The sequence below is a fragment of the Acartia tonsa genome, chromosome 4, assembly GCF_053477335.1.
Source record: "Acartia tonsa isolate MP-2025a chromosome 4, ASM5347733v1, whole genome shotgun sequence".
Lineage (NCBI taxonomy): Eukaryota > Metazoa > Arthropoda > Copepoda > Calanoida > Acartiidae > Acartia > Acartia tonsa.
Genome location: NC_137263.1, coordinates 15622722 through 15641088, shown reverse-complemented (window position 1 = coordinate 15641088; position 18367 = coordinate 15622722). Strand labels below are relative to the sequence as shown.

Here is an 18367-nt window from a genome sequence, read left to right as displayed (position 1 = left end):
TATACACCGCAATTTATTAAACTAAATTTAGGGGAACGTTTAAAGAAATTGAATTCCGGCATTAAATTGGATTAGCTCGCCGTAATATTAAAACAAAATAGTCTTTGTCACAGTCATACACAATTTATTTATATCCCTATATTTATATTTATACTAGGGGCTTCTCCCCTAGCCTTTGTCAGAGTCATAGACAATTTATTTAAATCCCTAGATTTATATTTATACTAGGGGCTTCTCCCCTAGCCTTTGTCAGAGTCATACACAATTTATTTATATCCCTAGATTTCTATTTATACTAGGGGCTTCTCCCCTAGCCTTTGTCATAGTCATACACAATTTATTTATATCCCTAGATTTATATTTATACTAGGGTCTTCTCCCCTAGCCTTTGTCATAGTCATACACAATTTATTTATATCCCTAGATTTATATTTATACTAGGGTCTTCTCCCCTAGCCTTTGTCAGCGTCATAGACAATTTATTTATACCCTTAGATTTAAATTTATACTAGGGGCTTCTCCCCTAGCCTTTGTCATAGTCATACATAACTTATTTATATCCCTAGATTTATATTTATACTAGGGGCTTCTCCCCTAGCCTTTGTCATAGTCATACATAATTTATATATATCCCTAGATTTATATTTATACTAGGGGCTTCTCTTAAAACATACTTAAATATAGGAATTAAATAGCTTAAAACCATCTTAACCTATAGACTAAAAAAAACTTACTACTTTATATAATAGTATTGAGCTGCTAAAACATCAAAACTATTTCAAATATCCATCAAACTGTTCAAAATTATAATAAATCTAGATAGCTTGATAATATTTTGAACCTCAAAAAAAAGTACATTTTTTAGTATAATAATCAATCACTATGGTAGGTAGATAGAGGAGCGTGCTATAAAATATTCTTTTTAGAATCCCCGTGTATTATCTTATCCCTTTATATTAAACTTTTTAGGTGCGAGACATCTCTGTACATATTTATATCTTTACTCGCTAATAAGTAAATTTTAATAATTTTTTAGGGGGGGGGGGGGTGATTTTAAGAGCGATTTATTTTGTGTAGATGAAGGTACAAAAATTATTATTACCTTTCCCAAGACCTAAAATAAGCTTCACTGTAAAAGATAAAACACAGGCAGACATCCTGTTACTTTTACTAGCTTAAAACCTATTTAGGTGCTCTGAAATTTCAGATATCTTGCTGAACACAAAACACTATAAAATGTTGATTTTGTGCTATTAAAAATTTTAAATTATCATCTTCACTCGCTTACAAATAAATTTTACATATTTTTTTATGGTGAATGGGTTGTTTTAGGTGCTTTTTATCTCGGGTAGATGTAGGTACCTTTCCCCAAAAATTACTATTAACTTTCCCAAGACCTATAATAAGCTTTACTGTAAAAGAGGACACACACGCAGATAACCTACTACCTGCATATAAGGATTGCATAGGGGACTTAGATACTAGCTTAAAATCTGTTTTGGTGCTCTGAAATTTTTTAAATACTAGCGGCTACGTCCCTAGCATATAGGGGCTCTTTATTCGAAATGGCAGAGAGGAGCTCGAAAAAATGGCTTAAAACCAACAGAAGACTTGAATCTAAAAACAAAATAGCATAAAACCATCACAGTACCTATGTGAAGCTTACCTAAAATATAGAAACAAATCACACCAGTAGTTATTTTAAGCTTCAGACAAAAAACTTTACTACTTTAAAGAAAACACCAAATTAGAATACAGGAATAATAGTTTATTATAAATAGATTGTAGTGTAAGATAATTTAAATGACATATTAGGTTACATAGAAGCTGTACAAAATATAATCAAGGACAGAAACATCCAGTAAAGGTGAATTATTTATACAACTAAAGGAATAAATCAACGGCAATGAATTAATATGGATTTAATTTTTGGGTAAATTCACAAAAACTTTGAGCAGCTAGCTTGCAGCCAAGTAAATTTCCCTTTGAGCATTTCAGACAGACATACATTGTGAGCTTTGTAGTTGCTTCGCTTCCAAAAAATCAAAAATCATTGGTTGAGAGATGGGAGAGGATTATCATAATGGATTTATTATTACTTGGATGTTGCACCAGATTTCATGTACTCCTATAAAATGAAATTCGCAGCGGGCTAAAATAACGATACCCCCAATCCACCCCTTTACCCCATCCTTTTCTCTCCAACTTAATGAACGAACTGATTAGTAATTGAGGTCTATGTTAGCATCCTAAATAGATTGACGACAATTTTAACCTGTCATAGTATCCACGTATATTGTAAATCCATTATTAGCATACAATATAAATATGAGTTAGATAACCAGAGATGAACTGAATTTAGTTTCCGAAAGTGTGCGTAGCTTCCGCGTCCTATCTCAATATTTGCTACTAGCTAAAAAAGCTTCAAACTTCAAAAAAAATCAAAATTTGAAAAATTAAAATTTTGAATGTATAATGTATAAATCGTTTATACATTAAATCGCTTTTCCATTTGACCGGAGTCGCTGAAAATAGGGTCTGCAATAATTGGGTTATCTGCTGTACACTTTAGGAAACTAGAGCTCGAATAGGAATTTTATTTCAGCTGATCTAACCAGAAGTGTAAATAGATCTTGGATACAGGAGTAGGTAAATTAAACATAAACAAATCTTTACGCAAATTATAGTACAACCTTTTCAAGCTTAAAATAAATATGCTTTTATCCCCTATGGAGAGCCTTAACCCCGCAGGGCTCTTTGGTGCTTTACTATTAACATGAGAAATATTGCTAACATTTTTTAGTATAAAATTATCCATACAGCGATATCCCCCAAATATTTTCTATTATATTAAAAAGATAACTTATCCCTGAATCCCTAACCGCTAAATATGATCCAGTTAACAGAGATTATTCTAGCGAGGCTTTTCCATAATTTTAAGTATATGTAATCCTCAGAGAGAGATAAAGCATTTGACTATAAATTAAACAGGTACCCAAAGTTTTATGTATTATGTCTCATTCATAAGAATAAAATCTTTGGAGGCTTTTCTCAAATCTTGATTAGTTTATACAAACAAGTGTTGTCCAAACTTTTCCACAAGGTTTAAACTTCAAAAACTTAATTAAGATCACTGATATTTTAACAACAAAAGGACGTAACTCAGTCCTATAATAATTGTAAGAATGTAAAATCAGTTTTTTAAAATGTAATTTCAAATAAATCTAAACACATTCTCATCATTTTAGATAAATTTTGTATTTTTTGTTTCGCCTTTTTAAACGTTTACATCCTTGAATGTGGCTAAGATTAACCATGCTCACATCTGTTGGCTACACTTTTCAACAAAATTATATATTCACAAAAAGACTTTTTTCGGCCAGACGAAGAATGAAAAAAAGGATTTAAAGTTAAAAACAGTAAAGCCGTTCTATTAGATTCATACAAGCCCTTAGTAGCAAAGCTTTAAGAGGGGGGGGGGGGGGAGATAAACCTACAAATGTTGAGATAAAATTCGGAATTTGGGGGGTGACCACCATCTCACTCACTCCAAACTGCCCTGGAATAATAATAAAAATCGCAATTTTTTTTATATATAGTTTCCGCCGTTAAGGGATCTTAATAGACGCACTTACATAGTAAAGAGAATATTCTATTAAAAATGGTTCTTGTTTGTTTGTTTTAAGTTGATTTATTATTCGTTCATTGAACTTTGGGTATTAAAATTTAAAATCTTAAAATGATAAGGATCATCATTTCATATTGATCTGCATAAAAAAGACACGGATCAAAACAATCAAAAAGCGAAGCTTAACAATATGAATAAATTAGAAAGTAGTGTTTATATAGTTGTTACGCTTCCAATATTAACCTCATATTAATGAGAATTTTCATGCAAAGTTTGACATTGTTAGGACGATTTTAACATTTTACAGAAATAAATAAAAAATAATAAAAAACAAAGTTAGAGAAAAAAATCAGGGAGAGAGGATTGTTTATTACACTAGTTCCCAACCCTTAAAAATAACCTTTAATTATTTTTTGACTTAACAACTTTAGCAACTATTATTGAATTTTGATTGGTTGGTTCATTAAGTTTAGTGTCCAAACGTTTTAACCACTAATTGTAACCTATAGAAGGGGTAATTTATCGGCCATTTATCCCTTTATATTCCTGGAAAAAAATATTCTGTGTTAAAAGTAAATTTTTTAGAAATATTAATTATAGTAAATAAATAATATAAAAAAATATATAAGAATCTGGTTATAGAACAGCTTTTCACACTAAGTTTAACAGGATTAGAATTGATACCATAGGCGTTACTAAAAAGATTTAAATCCCAACAGTTTAATTGTTTTTCTGCTATCTTTCTTTTATCTTTTGGTTGATCAAAATATTTTAATCTTCACCACATAGAAAAATCGATTAACAATTAGATTTTTTTATTGAAAGCGTTTTTTATTCATTTTCTGTGTGTTATTAGCGATATGATAAGCTTTGATCGTATACCTATGTATACTATAGGGAAGTTATAGTGTTTATTAATAATACATATGAAAATAATATTGTCAAACTTTAGATCTTTAAAGTTAAGACTAAAAAGCATAATCTTTAAAAATTAAAGTTGAAAAGAATAAGAATTTTGTCATATTTACTAAAATTAAAGGTTTATACATTTTATAGTCAGGAGAATATTACAGGTTTTTAACGTGGGGGTGTGACATTGACAACATACCTCTCGTTCGAGAAAAAAATGCATTTCTCTATCATGCTATAATAAATTTTTTATATATTTTGATATTTTTGTTACAGTTCATATGTATTTTGCGAATACGTTTAATTTCATAGTGCACAAATTTTTATAACTTTAATGTCATGATTTAAAATATTTTATTTATTAATGCAAAATTATTTGATCTTCTTCAACATCGTGATCTAGCTGGTGCAGACAGATGGACCAGTACATGATGTTGAACACGGCGAACACGGTGGGGAAGGCGATCAGAAAGATGTTGTCGATGTGGGCGAACTCGTGTCTGGTTGCCCAAGGTCCTCGGTTCTTGGGTTGACCGGGAGGCGGCGCTGTCTCCCCTGTTTTGTCTCTGAATGAAAGAAAAATAAGTTAAATCCTTTAGACAAATGTTTCTTAGCCTTCCAAAGATATAAAGAAATTTGGGATCTACTGCAGTTCACGGTAAAATATTGCTGGTAAGCAATATTTCCAAAAATCTATGAATTTAAAAGGCTGCTAGCTGCTAAACGACTGAACGTACAGATCAAACCCGCACACAATTTTAAGCGGCATAAGAAGGCCTACAAATAATCTGGAATAGCCAAGATCCAATTATGCACGGGGAAAGCTTCACTGAAGAAAAAAAGCGTAAAATATGTCTTTTTCGTGCATTTTTCTGCACTGCGAGATAATTATGCATTATTGATTTATGGCTATTCCAGATTATTTGTAGGCCTTCTTAAGCCGCTTAAAACAGTGTGCGGGCATAATCTGTACGTTCAGCCGTTTGGCAGCTAGCAGACTTTAAAGTTCATAGATTTTTGGAAATATTGCTTACCAGCAATATTTTACCGTGAACTGCAGTAGATCCGAAATTTGTATTCTTACTCCTAGGCTAGTCTAGATAATTTTATAGGATTAGTCCCCGTGCATTATTTTTAGAAAAGAATACAGAAAAAGTAAAACATAACGCTATTTTAATACTTTCTAATATATCATATAAATTGGAGGGTTAATTATTGTCCATAATTTATCCCCAGTATCACTGAATATAATTAAACCTGCTGTCTTTATGTAGTGGTAACTGTGTAGGGTCTGGGGCTTCTGATACCAGCGGACTTCTACTTGTGGACAAACTCATTTCTGATCGACCCCTTGGTCCACCTAATGAATATACATGGATATTATGTCAGGGGAAAATTTTAGGTTGATAACATTCACATTATTTATTAGTCAGTTTGATCATCCAGTAGGATGGAAGGGAATGGGGTATATGGGGTGGATAAATGGTATCGTTATTTTTGCCAGCTACAAGTTTCTCCTTACTAGAGTACATGAAAATCTGGTTTAAGATCCATATAATAATAAATTCATTGACCAACCACCTAAAGCAGAAGTAACACAACTTTAAAAACTATTATATATGTTTTTGCAGTCAATGATTTTTAATGGCTAACTGTTTTTACGTTGTGTCTACTCTTAAATAATATGCCCAAAAAAAAATTTATTTTCTGTCTAAATACAAATAATTTTGCATTATTATTGTCACTTTCATTACTACTTTTCAGAAATTTAAGATCTTAACTGACAAATGTATATGATAATGACCTGGGCTGGAGCCGACAGCATGGTTCATATTTGCTGTGGCCGCCAGCTGACGGAGCTGATGATCACTTCCCATAAACACAGGACCTATCAGGGCTCCTATCACTGACACCGTTAAACTTGGCCTTAACAAAATTGGATGCTGTGAGTATTGGTGCAAAAAATATGACGTAACAAAAAAAATTAGCCAATGAGAGGCCACTATAAATTTTACCATTGATCAATAACGGCCTCTCATTGGCTAAGTTTTTTTGTTACGTCATATTTTTTGCACCAATACTCACAGCATCCAAAATTGAAATAATGGATATAGGATATACGTAGTTATATTGACCTCATTTATTGGTCAGTTCGTTCATCCAAATTGAGGGGAGGGGGTTAATCATATGGAAATATCGTAATCTTAGCCAGTTACGAGCATGAAAATCTGGTGCAACATCCAAGTAGTAATAGATCTTTTATTGACAAGGATGACAACATTCAAAAGTAGTCATGCTTAGAATGAAAACATACTTGTCTGCAATTTAGGTTAAAGATAAAAAAAACATTAAATTGAATGGACGACTTTTAATCGCTACTTTACAAATTTGATCTGTTCGCATGTACGTAAAGACGGTCATTTCTTTACTCTTTTCTTGTTTAATCTTAATAAATCTATTTCCAGTATGGCTTCGAAACTGATTAATATCCCCTGGATTATAACCGGTTCTCATCCATACTGAAAATTTATGTGTAGCATCGAATTAAAGACAATTTTCCATGAATATTAAATTAAAAATTTATACCAGTTTTAATCTTATAATTATCTATGGTTTTATTTTTGAGGAAAGCTGTCTATAATACGATGCGATAAATAAGTACTATCATACCTTGTGCTAGTTAGAGGAGTAGTCTCAATCATACCCCCGATTTTTCTCAATCTTCTATTTCGTATAAACAAAATTCCTAAAAATTTTTTTTTGATTTTTAGAGTTATAAATTTATTAATATGAATCGAAAGAATAAATGCGTTTTTTCTTCACTTAGTTGGTGGACTTAGTTCGCTCCATAAGAATTGTTAATGGTTATTTATCACATCGTATTAAAGACAGCTTTCCGCGGACATTAAAATGAAAAATTATTAGCCCGAGGTGCCAAAGGGTAACAAAACTGGTATTAATTTATGATTTTTAGCTTATTTTCGTAAAAAATTGTTTGTAATACGATGCTATAAATGATTTTTCAGTGCCAGCGGATACTAATCGGTTTTGAAGGCATACTAGAAACAATTTTCTCGTATTCATTCGAATCCGGTGGATAGGAACCGGTTCTCATCCATACGAAAAAACTATGTCTAGCATCGTATTATATCCAGCTTTCTACGATTTTAAAAATGTACAATCACAAGTTTAAAACCAGTTTTTTTAGCCCGTGCCTTCGGCATCTCGGGGCTAAAAAAACTGATCTATAATTGTACATTCTATATCCGCGGAAAGCTGTTTATAATACGATGCGAGAAATAACTATTATTTATTTTTTTCTGAAAAACTTGTAATTACCTGAGTATCCACACATAGCTCCAAAGATGAAAAATATACAGATCAAGAGATATGCTACCAAAACATTCACGCCCTATATATATATATTTTAAAGTTAGAACCAGGCATACAGGGATTGTACAATCGATATATTAATACTTGGATCTTACAACATTTTTTTCTAATAAAGTGAAACTTGTAGCAAGCTAAAATAACGTTTTCCCCCACCCTTTATCCCATCCGCTCGCCTCCTACTTGATGAAAGAAACTGACCAATAAATAAGTTTGATTGACGACAATTTTTCCCCTGTCATAATATCCACGTATATTCTACATTGCATTGATAGGACAATGAAATATTAAGAGATCCTATCCAAGACTTGATGAATGAATTATATCTTTCTTTGGATAATAGTAAAACTACCAAGGATTACTAAGTAAGCAATTTCTCGTTTTCTGTCCATACACCCAGGATATTTGGTTTATTAAATTCCAACAGACAACAAACCATTTGATTGTAAAACCGTAGTCTGGAAATTCGAGCATGTTATTTACTTACGCCTGTTAATGGGCTAATGCAATTCCCCTACTCTTACTAATTATGTCACTCGTGTGACATGGCAGCAGTACGACGCATTGTAGTCTGGACTCGAACCTGCAGATACTCCCTCCCTGGTTATATTTTGTAAGCAAACATATGTTTTAAACTAATTGAGCCTAAATCTTTAAATGAGTTTAAAATCCGTTCAATGTAAAATCTCTGGGTGAGAAATGTTTGATAGCTAAATATCCAGTATTTCTCTTTCGAATTAAAAAAAAAAAAGTTAACAGCAGTAATGCAATATTTTAGTAAATGAAGTTAAATATATTGAAATCATAGGCCTTTTTATTGATAATTGTATTTCCGAGGACAGGGGAAAATGGCGTCTATTTAGGTTACTAACTTGGAACTCGTCAGTTCGTTCATCAAGTCTAAGGAGATGGAATGGTGTAAAAGGGGTGGATTAAGGTATCGTTATTTTAGCGGGCTGTAAGCTTCACTTCATTATAGAACATGAAAAACTGGTGTAACATCCAAGTATTATTAAAATGATGGTTTAATCTTTCAAAAATTTCCGCCAGCTTTACGGATAAGACTAAAGCTTTAAATGTAAAACATATGTAAATTACTTGAGTGTTCGGAATTGTTCTTGCGACAGAATTAAATATATTGATGAGCACGAGGAAAAGAGCCACCAGCAGGTTCATACGTCCAGGTATCAGGTCTGGAGGGATCAGGAAACTTGACCAGGACACCAATACAAATATTCCTAAAAATAAATGCCATAATTTTTGTCATGTCTTACAAAAGCAATCATCTAAAGGGATAAGACTATGGTCGATAAATTGATTCACATCCCCAATGATTATGTCTAAAATTACCCCTTTTGTAGATTACAATTAGTGGTTGAAACGTTTGGGCACTTAACTTAATGTACAAACAAAACAAAATTGAACAGAAGGTCCCAAAGTTGTGAAGCCAACGAATAAGAAAACGATATTTTAAAACTTTGGGGACTAATATAATAATAGCTAGTGACTGCGCCCAGAGCAGAATTTCCTATGTATGGACAAGCTTTTAGAGGACAGTAAGTAGATTCTGGTCCTTTACTTTAAGTTGGAACAGACTGACAGACAGATTCAATAAGAGTAGCTGCGCTACTATAAAAGTTGACCTGCAGGTAGATAGTAGTTCACAATGAACTTAAATGCCCTTCTCTTAAATTCCAATCTATTAAATTAAAACAATTATAATTGGAAACAAGGCCGTCAAATAGTAGCAAATCTCTTAATATAATAAACAAAATATATAAGGCATGGTGAACTAATATGACAGTTTGAGAAAAAAGAAAGAGAATGAGAAAATTAATAAGATAATAAGGAAAAATGAAGAAAGAGAGAAAGAAAAAGGAATATTATTTTAGCCCAAACATATTGTATAAACTTTGTATACAGTAAAGAAAATAGACAGGAATTTTCTAATGTCCGCAACTGTATTTTGCTCATCATATCCACAGTCAAACACGCAATAGCTTACCGAGCGGAATGGAGCTTTGTACTCTAGCGTTACAGAAAGAAGAAAAGACAAACACAAAAGCTTAAAGAGTAGTTTCAATATTATTTTTTTTTAAATTGATACTATAATTCTAAAATCTATTTACCTAAATCCAGCGACAGAAAAGTTTCCTTTTTCTTTAGAGACAAACAGTTTTTCTTGGTCTTCCAGTTCTTCCATCCTTGGATTTCAAAATAACAGAGAGGGAGGGGACATTGGGATGTTTATTACACTAGTCCTCAAAGTCTTATAATAATTGTTTTATATTCGTTGGCTTAACAACCTTGGGGACTTTTAATTGGTTAGTGCATTTAGTTGAGTGTCTAAACGTCTCAACCACTTATTGTAATCTACAGAAGAGGTAAATCTATTTTAGGGAAACTGGTTTTCCATGGTTAGGTTATGTCATCTTGAGGACAAGGGAAGATGGTCAGCTACCCTAAAGCCTGCCTTGGACGAATGCCAAGCTTACCCGATTTCAAAGAACATGCACATTGCAAATCCAACATTACTTTAGTAACGACTGGGAATAATTAACAAAAATATCAGAAAATATAAAAAAATACACTATTAGTAAAAATAAAAGTATGAAACATACAAATACTTTAATACTTTTTTTAGTAACTAGTTGTTTTGTTCCTAGTTTCTTAAGGAGGACGGATATGCCAGGAAAATAACCTAAAACCACCCCAAGACATATATAAACTGACTCTAAAAAAAATAATCATACGGACCAGACATTTCCTAGATCTATAGCTGAAGGCAAAAAAACCTTACTACTTTATATTATAAGATTAGATATTATAAGAAAGGTATACCTTGTGTATTCAAGAAGAGTATTTGGTCTGGAAAGATCTTGTTCCATGTTAGAAATATGGAACATCATCTTTCCAAGGGGATACTGATAGCTTCCAATACGAAACATACAACCCTGCATGGCAAAATTTACAATAGTGTACTAACAACTTTATACTATGCCCCCCCCCCCCCTTAGAAGCATCTAGAGGCACTTAAGGTGGAGAGTGGAGAGGAAACGTGACCCAACCCCCCTACCCAATTTTTCATTCAAATTTTAAAAAGAAAGAGTAAAAAAATTCTTGGGGTAATTTCTTTGGGGTGGAGATAAGAAACTTAAGTGTAAAGGAGAACCATATAGGTTAAGCGGTAAAAGAGATCCTTCCCTACAGATAAAAAAGCAGTTTGATTAGGTGATTCATTTTTCGAAGAATCAGATCAAGAATAAAGCAACAAAAATATATGAAAAATTTAATTTTCAAAATATCAAAAAATCATTTAAATGTACCTGTTTATCAAGGGGATAGAATTGGAACCTCATTGGGCACCAGAGATTTATTACAACTTCTTGACGAAAATAGATTTCACGTCCATTCACAACAAACAAACGACCTGATAATAGAATTTCCTAGTGGCTACGATGATGCTTTCCAAGTCAGAATCGTATGACATTCTCTCACCTTTTTTTTCAACTCTCTTTTACCGTATTTAAAGAATTTTTACATTTTTGTTATCTTAAAATTGAGCCTTCTATCTTTTAAAGTAGACGAGAAAATCAGGTTTATCCCATATTGTCCCTTACGGACGGACAGACAGACAGACATTTGGAATTAGAGCAGCTTCGCTACTTTGAAAAAAGAACATAATAATACCTTTAAAATCTTGAAGAACTCTGTTGATTCCTTCTAGATGATAGATGTAAATATCTGGAACCCATAAATGCTTTATAAACTTTGCTTCAACTGCCTAAAGATGAGAGAATTATCAAGCTGAAATAATGCTGAGTATGGATGGACACCCTGTACTATACCTGGTCGGGTGCTGTAGGAGAGGGTGGGGGACCCTGTAGCATGTTCTCTAGCCAGTGTACAGCCAGGAGTATGGACACTCTGTACTATACCTGGTCGGGTGCTGTAGGAGAGGGTGGGGGACCCTGTAACCTGTTCTCTAGCCAGTGTACAGCCAGGAGTATGGACACTCTGTACTATACCTGGTAAGGTGCTGTAGGAGAAGGCGGGGGACCCTGTAGCCTGTTCTCTAGCCAATGTACAGCCAGGAACATGGACACACTGACTGTAAACTTGATGTCGTTGAACTCAATTATTCTCATTTTATCCAACTCTATGTGGATCTACAAATTAAGTTTATAAAGCATAAAAAAAATCTTGTTAAAAATTGTCAATGAACAATGATAATTGCCTGCAAAGGTTTTCCATCAGAAATAGGAGGAGATAGAATATCATATCCTACAGGTAAGCAATATGAACCTAGGTAAAGATAGCATGAGATGAAAAATTGAAACAATAACACATACAGCTATGAAACATGAATTAAGAATAAGAGGTTGTGTTTATATCTATATTAAAATAATATACAAAACACTAAAATATCATTTTCAAGTGCATAAGACATACTGTTTAGTTTTCACACACTTGTCGTTTAGAACACTTTTTGCGTGTTTAAACATATATTTTTTTAAATATGTACCTGTACAAAGAGAAACATTGCTATCAGCTCTTTCGGGAGGCAAGGGGGTGCTAAGTAAGCTAAAACAAAAAAAAATCATTTATATTCTCAGTTAATTCATGATTAGATTAACAGAAGCGCACTTTTTATATCACTAGGGTCTGCACTGTCCGTCGTCTTAAATGTAACAATGAAAAAATACAGACAGATTAGAATTAATGGAAGATGAATATATTCTTTGATGGCAATACCACCTATAGTTATTTATCTCATCGTTTTACAGACAGCTTTCCGTAGATATGAAAATAAAAATTAAAAAATTAAAACAGTTATGTTAGCACCGAGGGGCCAAAGGCCCGAACTAACAAAACTGGTATCAATTTTATGATTTTTTAAAAATATTTCTAAAAATTGACTGTAATTCGATGCTACACTTGATTTTTCATACTGGAATAAATTGATCAATTATTGACCTTTCCAATAATTTTCAATAAAATCCTACTTTTTGAAAGTAGCAGTAACAATTCTAGGTCTTGGTGTAGCTTGCTGTAAATCTGCTTTAGTGTTGTGTAAGAGCCTCAGTGACACAAATAATATCAGCCACATCCTATGATAACAAGGATGACAACATTCATAAAAGCGAAGTTCTGAGACGACAGGACAAACAAACATTAACACTTATTAAGTGTCAGAACTGAATAAGCAGAATATAAATGTATAAGACTAAATAAAATTGTACGTAAATTTGTTGCAAAACTGTTTTGATACAGGAAACTATTTAAGAACCTTCTTACATTTTTAGGACTTGATTATAAAGATGATTCGCTTATAACATTGTACTTGGTTGTCCCAGGAATCAATATTAAAACCAAATGAATATGAGAGTTATATTACATGAAAAATTGTTGTCAAAAAAGTTAGAAATCAAAATATTTAAAATGAACGTACGGACATTCTGGTCATGATTGCAGAACTGCTACGCTTTCTGAATCGTACCTTGCTGCTTTAGGAATCACCATTTAGTCGATTTAAACCATAGAACTTGAATGTCAGCGCATTGTTTCTAGTAACAGGATAGGTACTTTAAAGAGAAAAATTACGGATTAGGGTTTTTTTTATGTATTTTAGATTTCCAAGCACAAAGTACGTATCCATAAAAAAAGAACAACTCAGCCGTTTCTTAGATCTTTATAACAAACACTATAATAAAGACAAACTAATTACTAAAGCTTACCTCTAAGGATGGTATGAGTAAACTAAATCTATTTCTGTAGGAATAATTTGAAAACATCTGCCCTGTACATTTCATTAATTTAGTTCATCACTTAAGTCACACAATTTTATAAATGGATATTGAATATACGTGGATATTATGACAGGGGAAAAATTGTTGTCAATTTAGGTTGCTAACATGGACATCACTTATTAATCAGTTCGTTCATCCAGTAGTAGGTGAGGGGATGTGGTTAAGGGGACTGGATGGGGGGAGATAGTTATTTTAGCCACCTACAAGTGTAACTTTATTAGAGTACATGATATTCTGGTGTAAGATCCAAGTAATAATAAATCCATTATTTATACAAGGTTATGTATTATTTGGTGATGTAAATACTGGTTGGAAACTAATAATTGCGCAAAAATATTTATTTGGGTTTTGTTACTGTAGAATAGAAGCCATTGGTCAATTACAGTTTATACTGGCCTCTTTTTTTACGTCATAATCAGAGTCAGACACTTTTACTAGGTTCCTTATATTTTATTGGCTTCAAATCATCCCGCACAATGGATTTATTATTACTTGGATCTTACACCAGATTATCATGTACTCTAAGAAAATGAACCTTTAGCTAGTGACAATTTTGACGGCACTTTCCCCTGTCATAATATCCACGTACATTCTATATCCATTTCCCGGACTGTTAGGGCACTGCAGGTTAGGGGCTCCCGTAAGGATTAGGCATAAAGAAAAAACTCCCTTTTCATATTTTCAATTTATTTTAAAAGTATAGTGGGTTTCTGTGCTCGCTATTTCTTGAGAGGGAATGCACCGAACTCCATTGTTAAATACGTAACTTGTAATATGCAGATATCTAAAGGGATAATACAATGGCATATGTATTGATGATTACAATTAGTGGTTGAAACGTTTGGACACTTAATGAACCATCCAATCAAAATTCATTAAAAATACCCAAAGTTGATAATCCAACAAATAAGAAAACGTTATTATTAAACTTTGGTGACTAGTGTAATACAGAGCCCAATGTCCCCTCCCTCCCTGGGTAATATGTATGCAAATATAAAATCCTTCTCTCAAGGGATAATATACAGGAATGAGGAACCAGAGAAAAAAAATCATGATGGGGAATATAAATTATACTAGTCCCCAAAGTTTTATAAACACGTTTACTGATTAAAGAACTTTTGATAATTTTTTTGTTTTTTCATAGATTTTAAAATTCTAAATCTATCTACTGTCTTTAAACAGTATTCTGTATTTAAGAAATTTTGCAACTTTACGTCTAATTTTGTCATTTTATGTTTACTTATTATATTTTGTATAAAGTTCTGACTCTCTACAAGAGTTAATGATCGTCTGTCATACCGTTTTTATATTTTTATATCAAAACTTAAATCGTGCATCAAGCACTTTTTTATGGGGTAATTTTAAACATTTTAACAATTTATGACAAACACCCTTTTTCAGTAATCTTGCTCATAAGAATGCTGCAGTCACTCTAAAAAAAATAAAATCCAGATCCCTCTCCCTGTTTCCAAGAAGATTGGATTGCGAATCTCGTACCAAGATCTATAAATAAATATATTCTTGCATAAATAAATTGCTAAGAGAATAGTATATATAATCAGGGATCTTAAGGGATTAGACAATGACAAATCCATTGATGATGCACAAAATTTTCCCTTCTGTAGATTACAATTGGTGGTTGAAACATTTGAACACTTAATTTAGTGAACCAATCAAACAAAATTCAATAAAAGTCCCTAAAGTCGTTAAGCCAACGAATAGAAAACGTTATTATAAAACTTTGGAGACTAGTGTAATAATGTCCAATTTACCTTCACTGACACTGATATACAATATTTTTTATATATAAGAGTTGCTTCGACCTTACCCTTCAGGAGCTTCGCCACAAAATCGTAATTAATGATAAATTTGTCTTTCTTTCTTGTGATCGAATCAAGAATGTAAAACTATGATGGCTTTGAAACCGATTATATCCGATGGACTCGAACCGGTTCTCTGCCGTACTAAAAAAAATCATGTATGGCATCATATTAAACACAATTTTTTACACTTATTAAAATAGAAATCATTAAATCAATACCAGTTTAATTATTACGGGACTTCGGCACCTCTTGACTAACAAATTTTATCTTACATTTTTTTAATATCGCGGGAAGATGTCTATAATACAATGCAATAAATAACTATTATTCATTTAATATTTTTTTAAATCCAACTATACATTTTTATATTTTTATGTGAAATGCAAAGGTTTTCAAGGTGAACTGGTCTTGTTTTCCTTTGTTTCCTTATCTAAAATTAGACAATTTCTTTATGTTTTGTTTTATTTGTAGAAATTCTCCACGGGGTGTATTTATTTAGATGTATATTCGGAAAAATTCCATATTTTTCTTCGAAAGAAACCCCTCCCCCAAATCTGCCAAACTCAATTAAAAATTTCTTTTTAATCTAAATAAAATCGTAATGTTTACAGGGATCTAAAGGTATAAGACAATGGCCGGTAAATTGATGTACATCCCTACATGATGATACACAAAATTTCCCCTTCTGTAGATTTTAATTAGTGGTTGAAACGTTTGGACACTCAACTTATTGAACGAACCAAATAAAATTTCATGAAAGCCCCCAAATTTGTTATACTATCTTTGGGGACTGGTGTAATAAACAGCCTAATGTCCCCTCCCTCACTGAATGTTTATGAATTTAAGGCCTCGAAACTTTGGGTCACCCGAGCAATAATCCTACTATGGAATAGGCTTGCTGTAGGGGTAGAGCTATATGCCAGGGCTTGAAACAAGTTTAGAGGGAGGGAATTTTCATTGGTCCACTAATAATGATAAGGGAATCTACCGAATATTCTGATACCATCTATTGCTATTTTCTATAAAACATATGTCGAACTTATTTACAGATTTTTTTGTTGGTTTAATTTGTTCTTTTAAATGTCTGTTTTTATGTGATTTCTAAAGAAGATAAGTTTAATTCTCTATAATCTAGTAGTCAATCATAAGTATCACATACATGTTTGTAAGCCATTGTAGACCTTTTTTTGTAAGATATGTGGTAATTTAGTTGGTAAATGAATTTTTAAATATTAGAGTAAAACACTTGAGGGAGAAAGGGTTAAATACCTGTATCTCCCCATCGCAACCACCTTGTGCAACCTTTCTATTGGTTCATTGAAAATCAACTAATGGTGTCGCTTGTATTAACACAGCCAAGTAGCAGAAAATAATTTAGAAGCAGACGAAGAAGGTCTTTGAAAAAGGAAGGGAGGTAGTTGTATGTATGTATATACATCTATACTATAGATCTGTTTTTTAAACATTCTTTTTTATTTTTACTCTTTTCTACCCTTACCCCCAAGTTTTAACCGTAATATTAAATCAAATTAAAAGTATGAATATCTTACCCTTACCAGTTTCTTTTCTTTTTTAGTGACTTATTTTTCCATGAAAAATTGGATGTGTTTAAAAACATTTTCCAACTATTTTGTTTTTGAATACTGACGGTTTACACCCTATGAAAACTCTGCGGGTCATCTTCTTACCAGGGCTTTGCATCCGCGTCTGGCAGATTTTAAAAATAATGCGGCTGACTTATTTTAGCGGATTTTCCTTGTTCAGTAGACTGATTTAGATAGAAAGACGTCTAGCTGATATCTAATATTTATTTTATTTTGGCGGCTACATTTGCGGCTGCCTGTAGTTCTGCATGTACCTTATTTACATAGTTAAGACATTGAAATACACACAGGGACAATTACATGGACAAGTGGCGCAGCACAACTTTTTAAAAAGAACTTTGCTATACAAAAAAACAGTCAATTGATAGCCTCGGATAGCCTTGAAGACAAGATCTTATTTCTGGTTTATCTCTGAACCAAACATTGCTTAATGATGTGCATGGTCATACGTCCATTAGACAACCATCCCTTTGATTGCACGACCTTTTTCTTAAAGTACTAACTGTGTATGGTAATGATTTGCGCCTGTTTTTGGCCAAGGCCTCCCCCTCTACTCTAACTATTTATGTCGCCTACCATAGAAGCAGTAGGAACCATGTCTAACGTCTTTAGTTATGACACGGTGTCAGGCCGATATTCAAACATATTGCCTTCTAACAACGAGCGGATGTGCTACATGTTATGCCTCAATTGCGGATATGAAATTAAAAACAAACAATTGAGAGAGTTCCTTGACATTTTCAAGACAGACTCAAGAACACACCCAATAGGACAATAGCAGCACTACCAAAATTGTAACAATGGAATTTAGTTGATAACTTTTTGTACAAAAAAAAAACAATTTAGAAGCTAATGACATTTTAAAAGTTGAAAAAGAAATTAGCCAAGAATAATTGTTCTTAAATTGGGGGAAATTTTTCAATATTGAATTTTATGCTGAAAGGAATTTCAATTTATTTTTATTCTTTCTAAATAATGTAATTTGTTCTTTTTATTACATTTTTTGATATTTTTCCAGTGAGGCTTAGAAACCGATTAATATCCGCTGGATTAGAACCGATTCTCAGTAAGACTGAAAAATCATACATAGCATCGTATTACAGACAATTTCATGCCTTTAAAAATAAAAATCATAGAATTAATCAGTTTTGTTGGCCCAGACCCTCAATCATTTAATCTTTCATATAATATCCGCGTAAAGCT

At 32.5% G+C, this 18367-nt stretch overlaps 1 protein-coding gene across 1 annotated transcript; it reads right to left on the bottom strand.

Moving 5' to 3' along the window:
• Positions 1–4782: 4782 nt before the first annotated feature.
• On the bottom strand, positions 4783–13038 carry LOC145318423 (gamma-aminobutyric acid receptor subunit rho-1-like). Its single transcript, XM_080159709.1, has 15 exons — positions 12934–13038; positions 12453–12511; positions 12165–12232; positions 11956–12096; positions 11618–11711; positions 11254–11357; positions 10769–10881; positions 10057–10131; positions 9571–9626; positions 9026–9165; positions 7877–7949; positions 7208–7283; positions 6342–6463; positions 5795–5897; positions 4783–5103 (listed from the first exon to the last, which is right to left on the bottom strand). Exons 1-15 carry the CDS (start codon positions 13035–13037, stop codon positions 4899–4901), a joined length of 1533 nt encoding a protein of 510 aa, XP_080015835.1. The 5' UTR covers position 13038; the 3' UTR covers positions 4783–4898.
• Between the last annotated feature and the right edge of the window lie 5329 nt (positions 13039–18367).

Bases quoted from the DNA above. Each gene is read 5' to 3' on its own strand.
- LOC145318423 (XM_080159709.1), bottom strand. From the start codon at position 13,037: ATGTGGCTGATATTATTTGTGTCACTGAGGCTCTTACACAACACTAAA. The intron at 7,950-9,025 runs GTAATTTACATA...ATATATATATAG, and splicing joins GAACAATTCCGAACACTCAA to GGCGTGAATGTTTTGGTAGC. The intron at 5,898-6,341 runs GTCATTATCATA...TATATTCATTAG, and splicing joins TGCTGTCGGCTCCAGCCCAG to GTGGACCAAGGGGTCGATCA.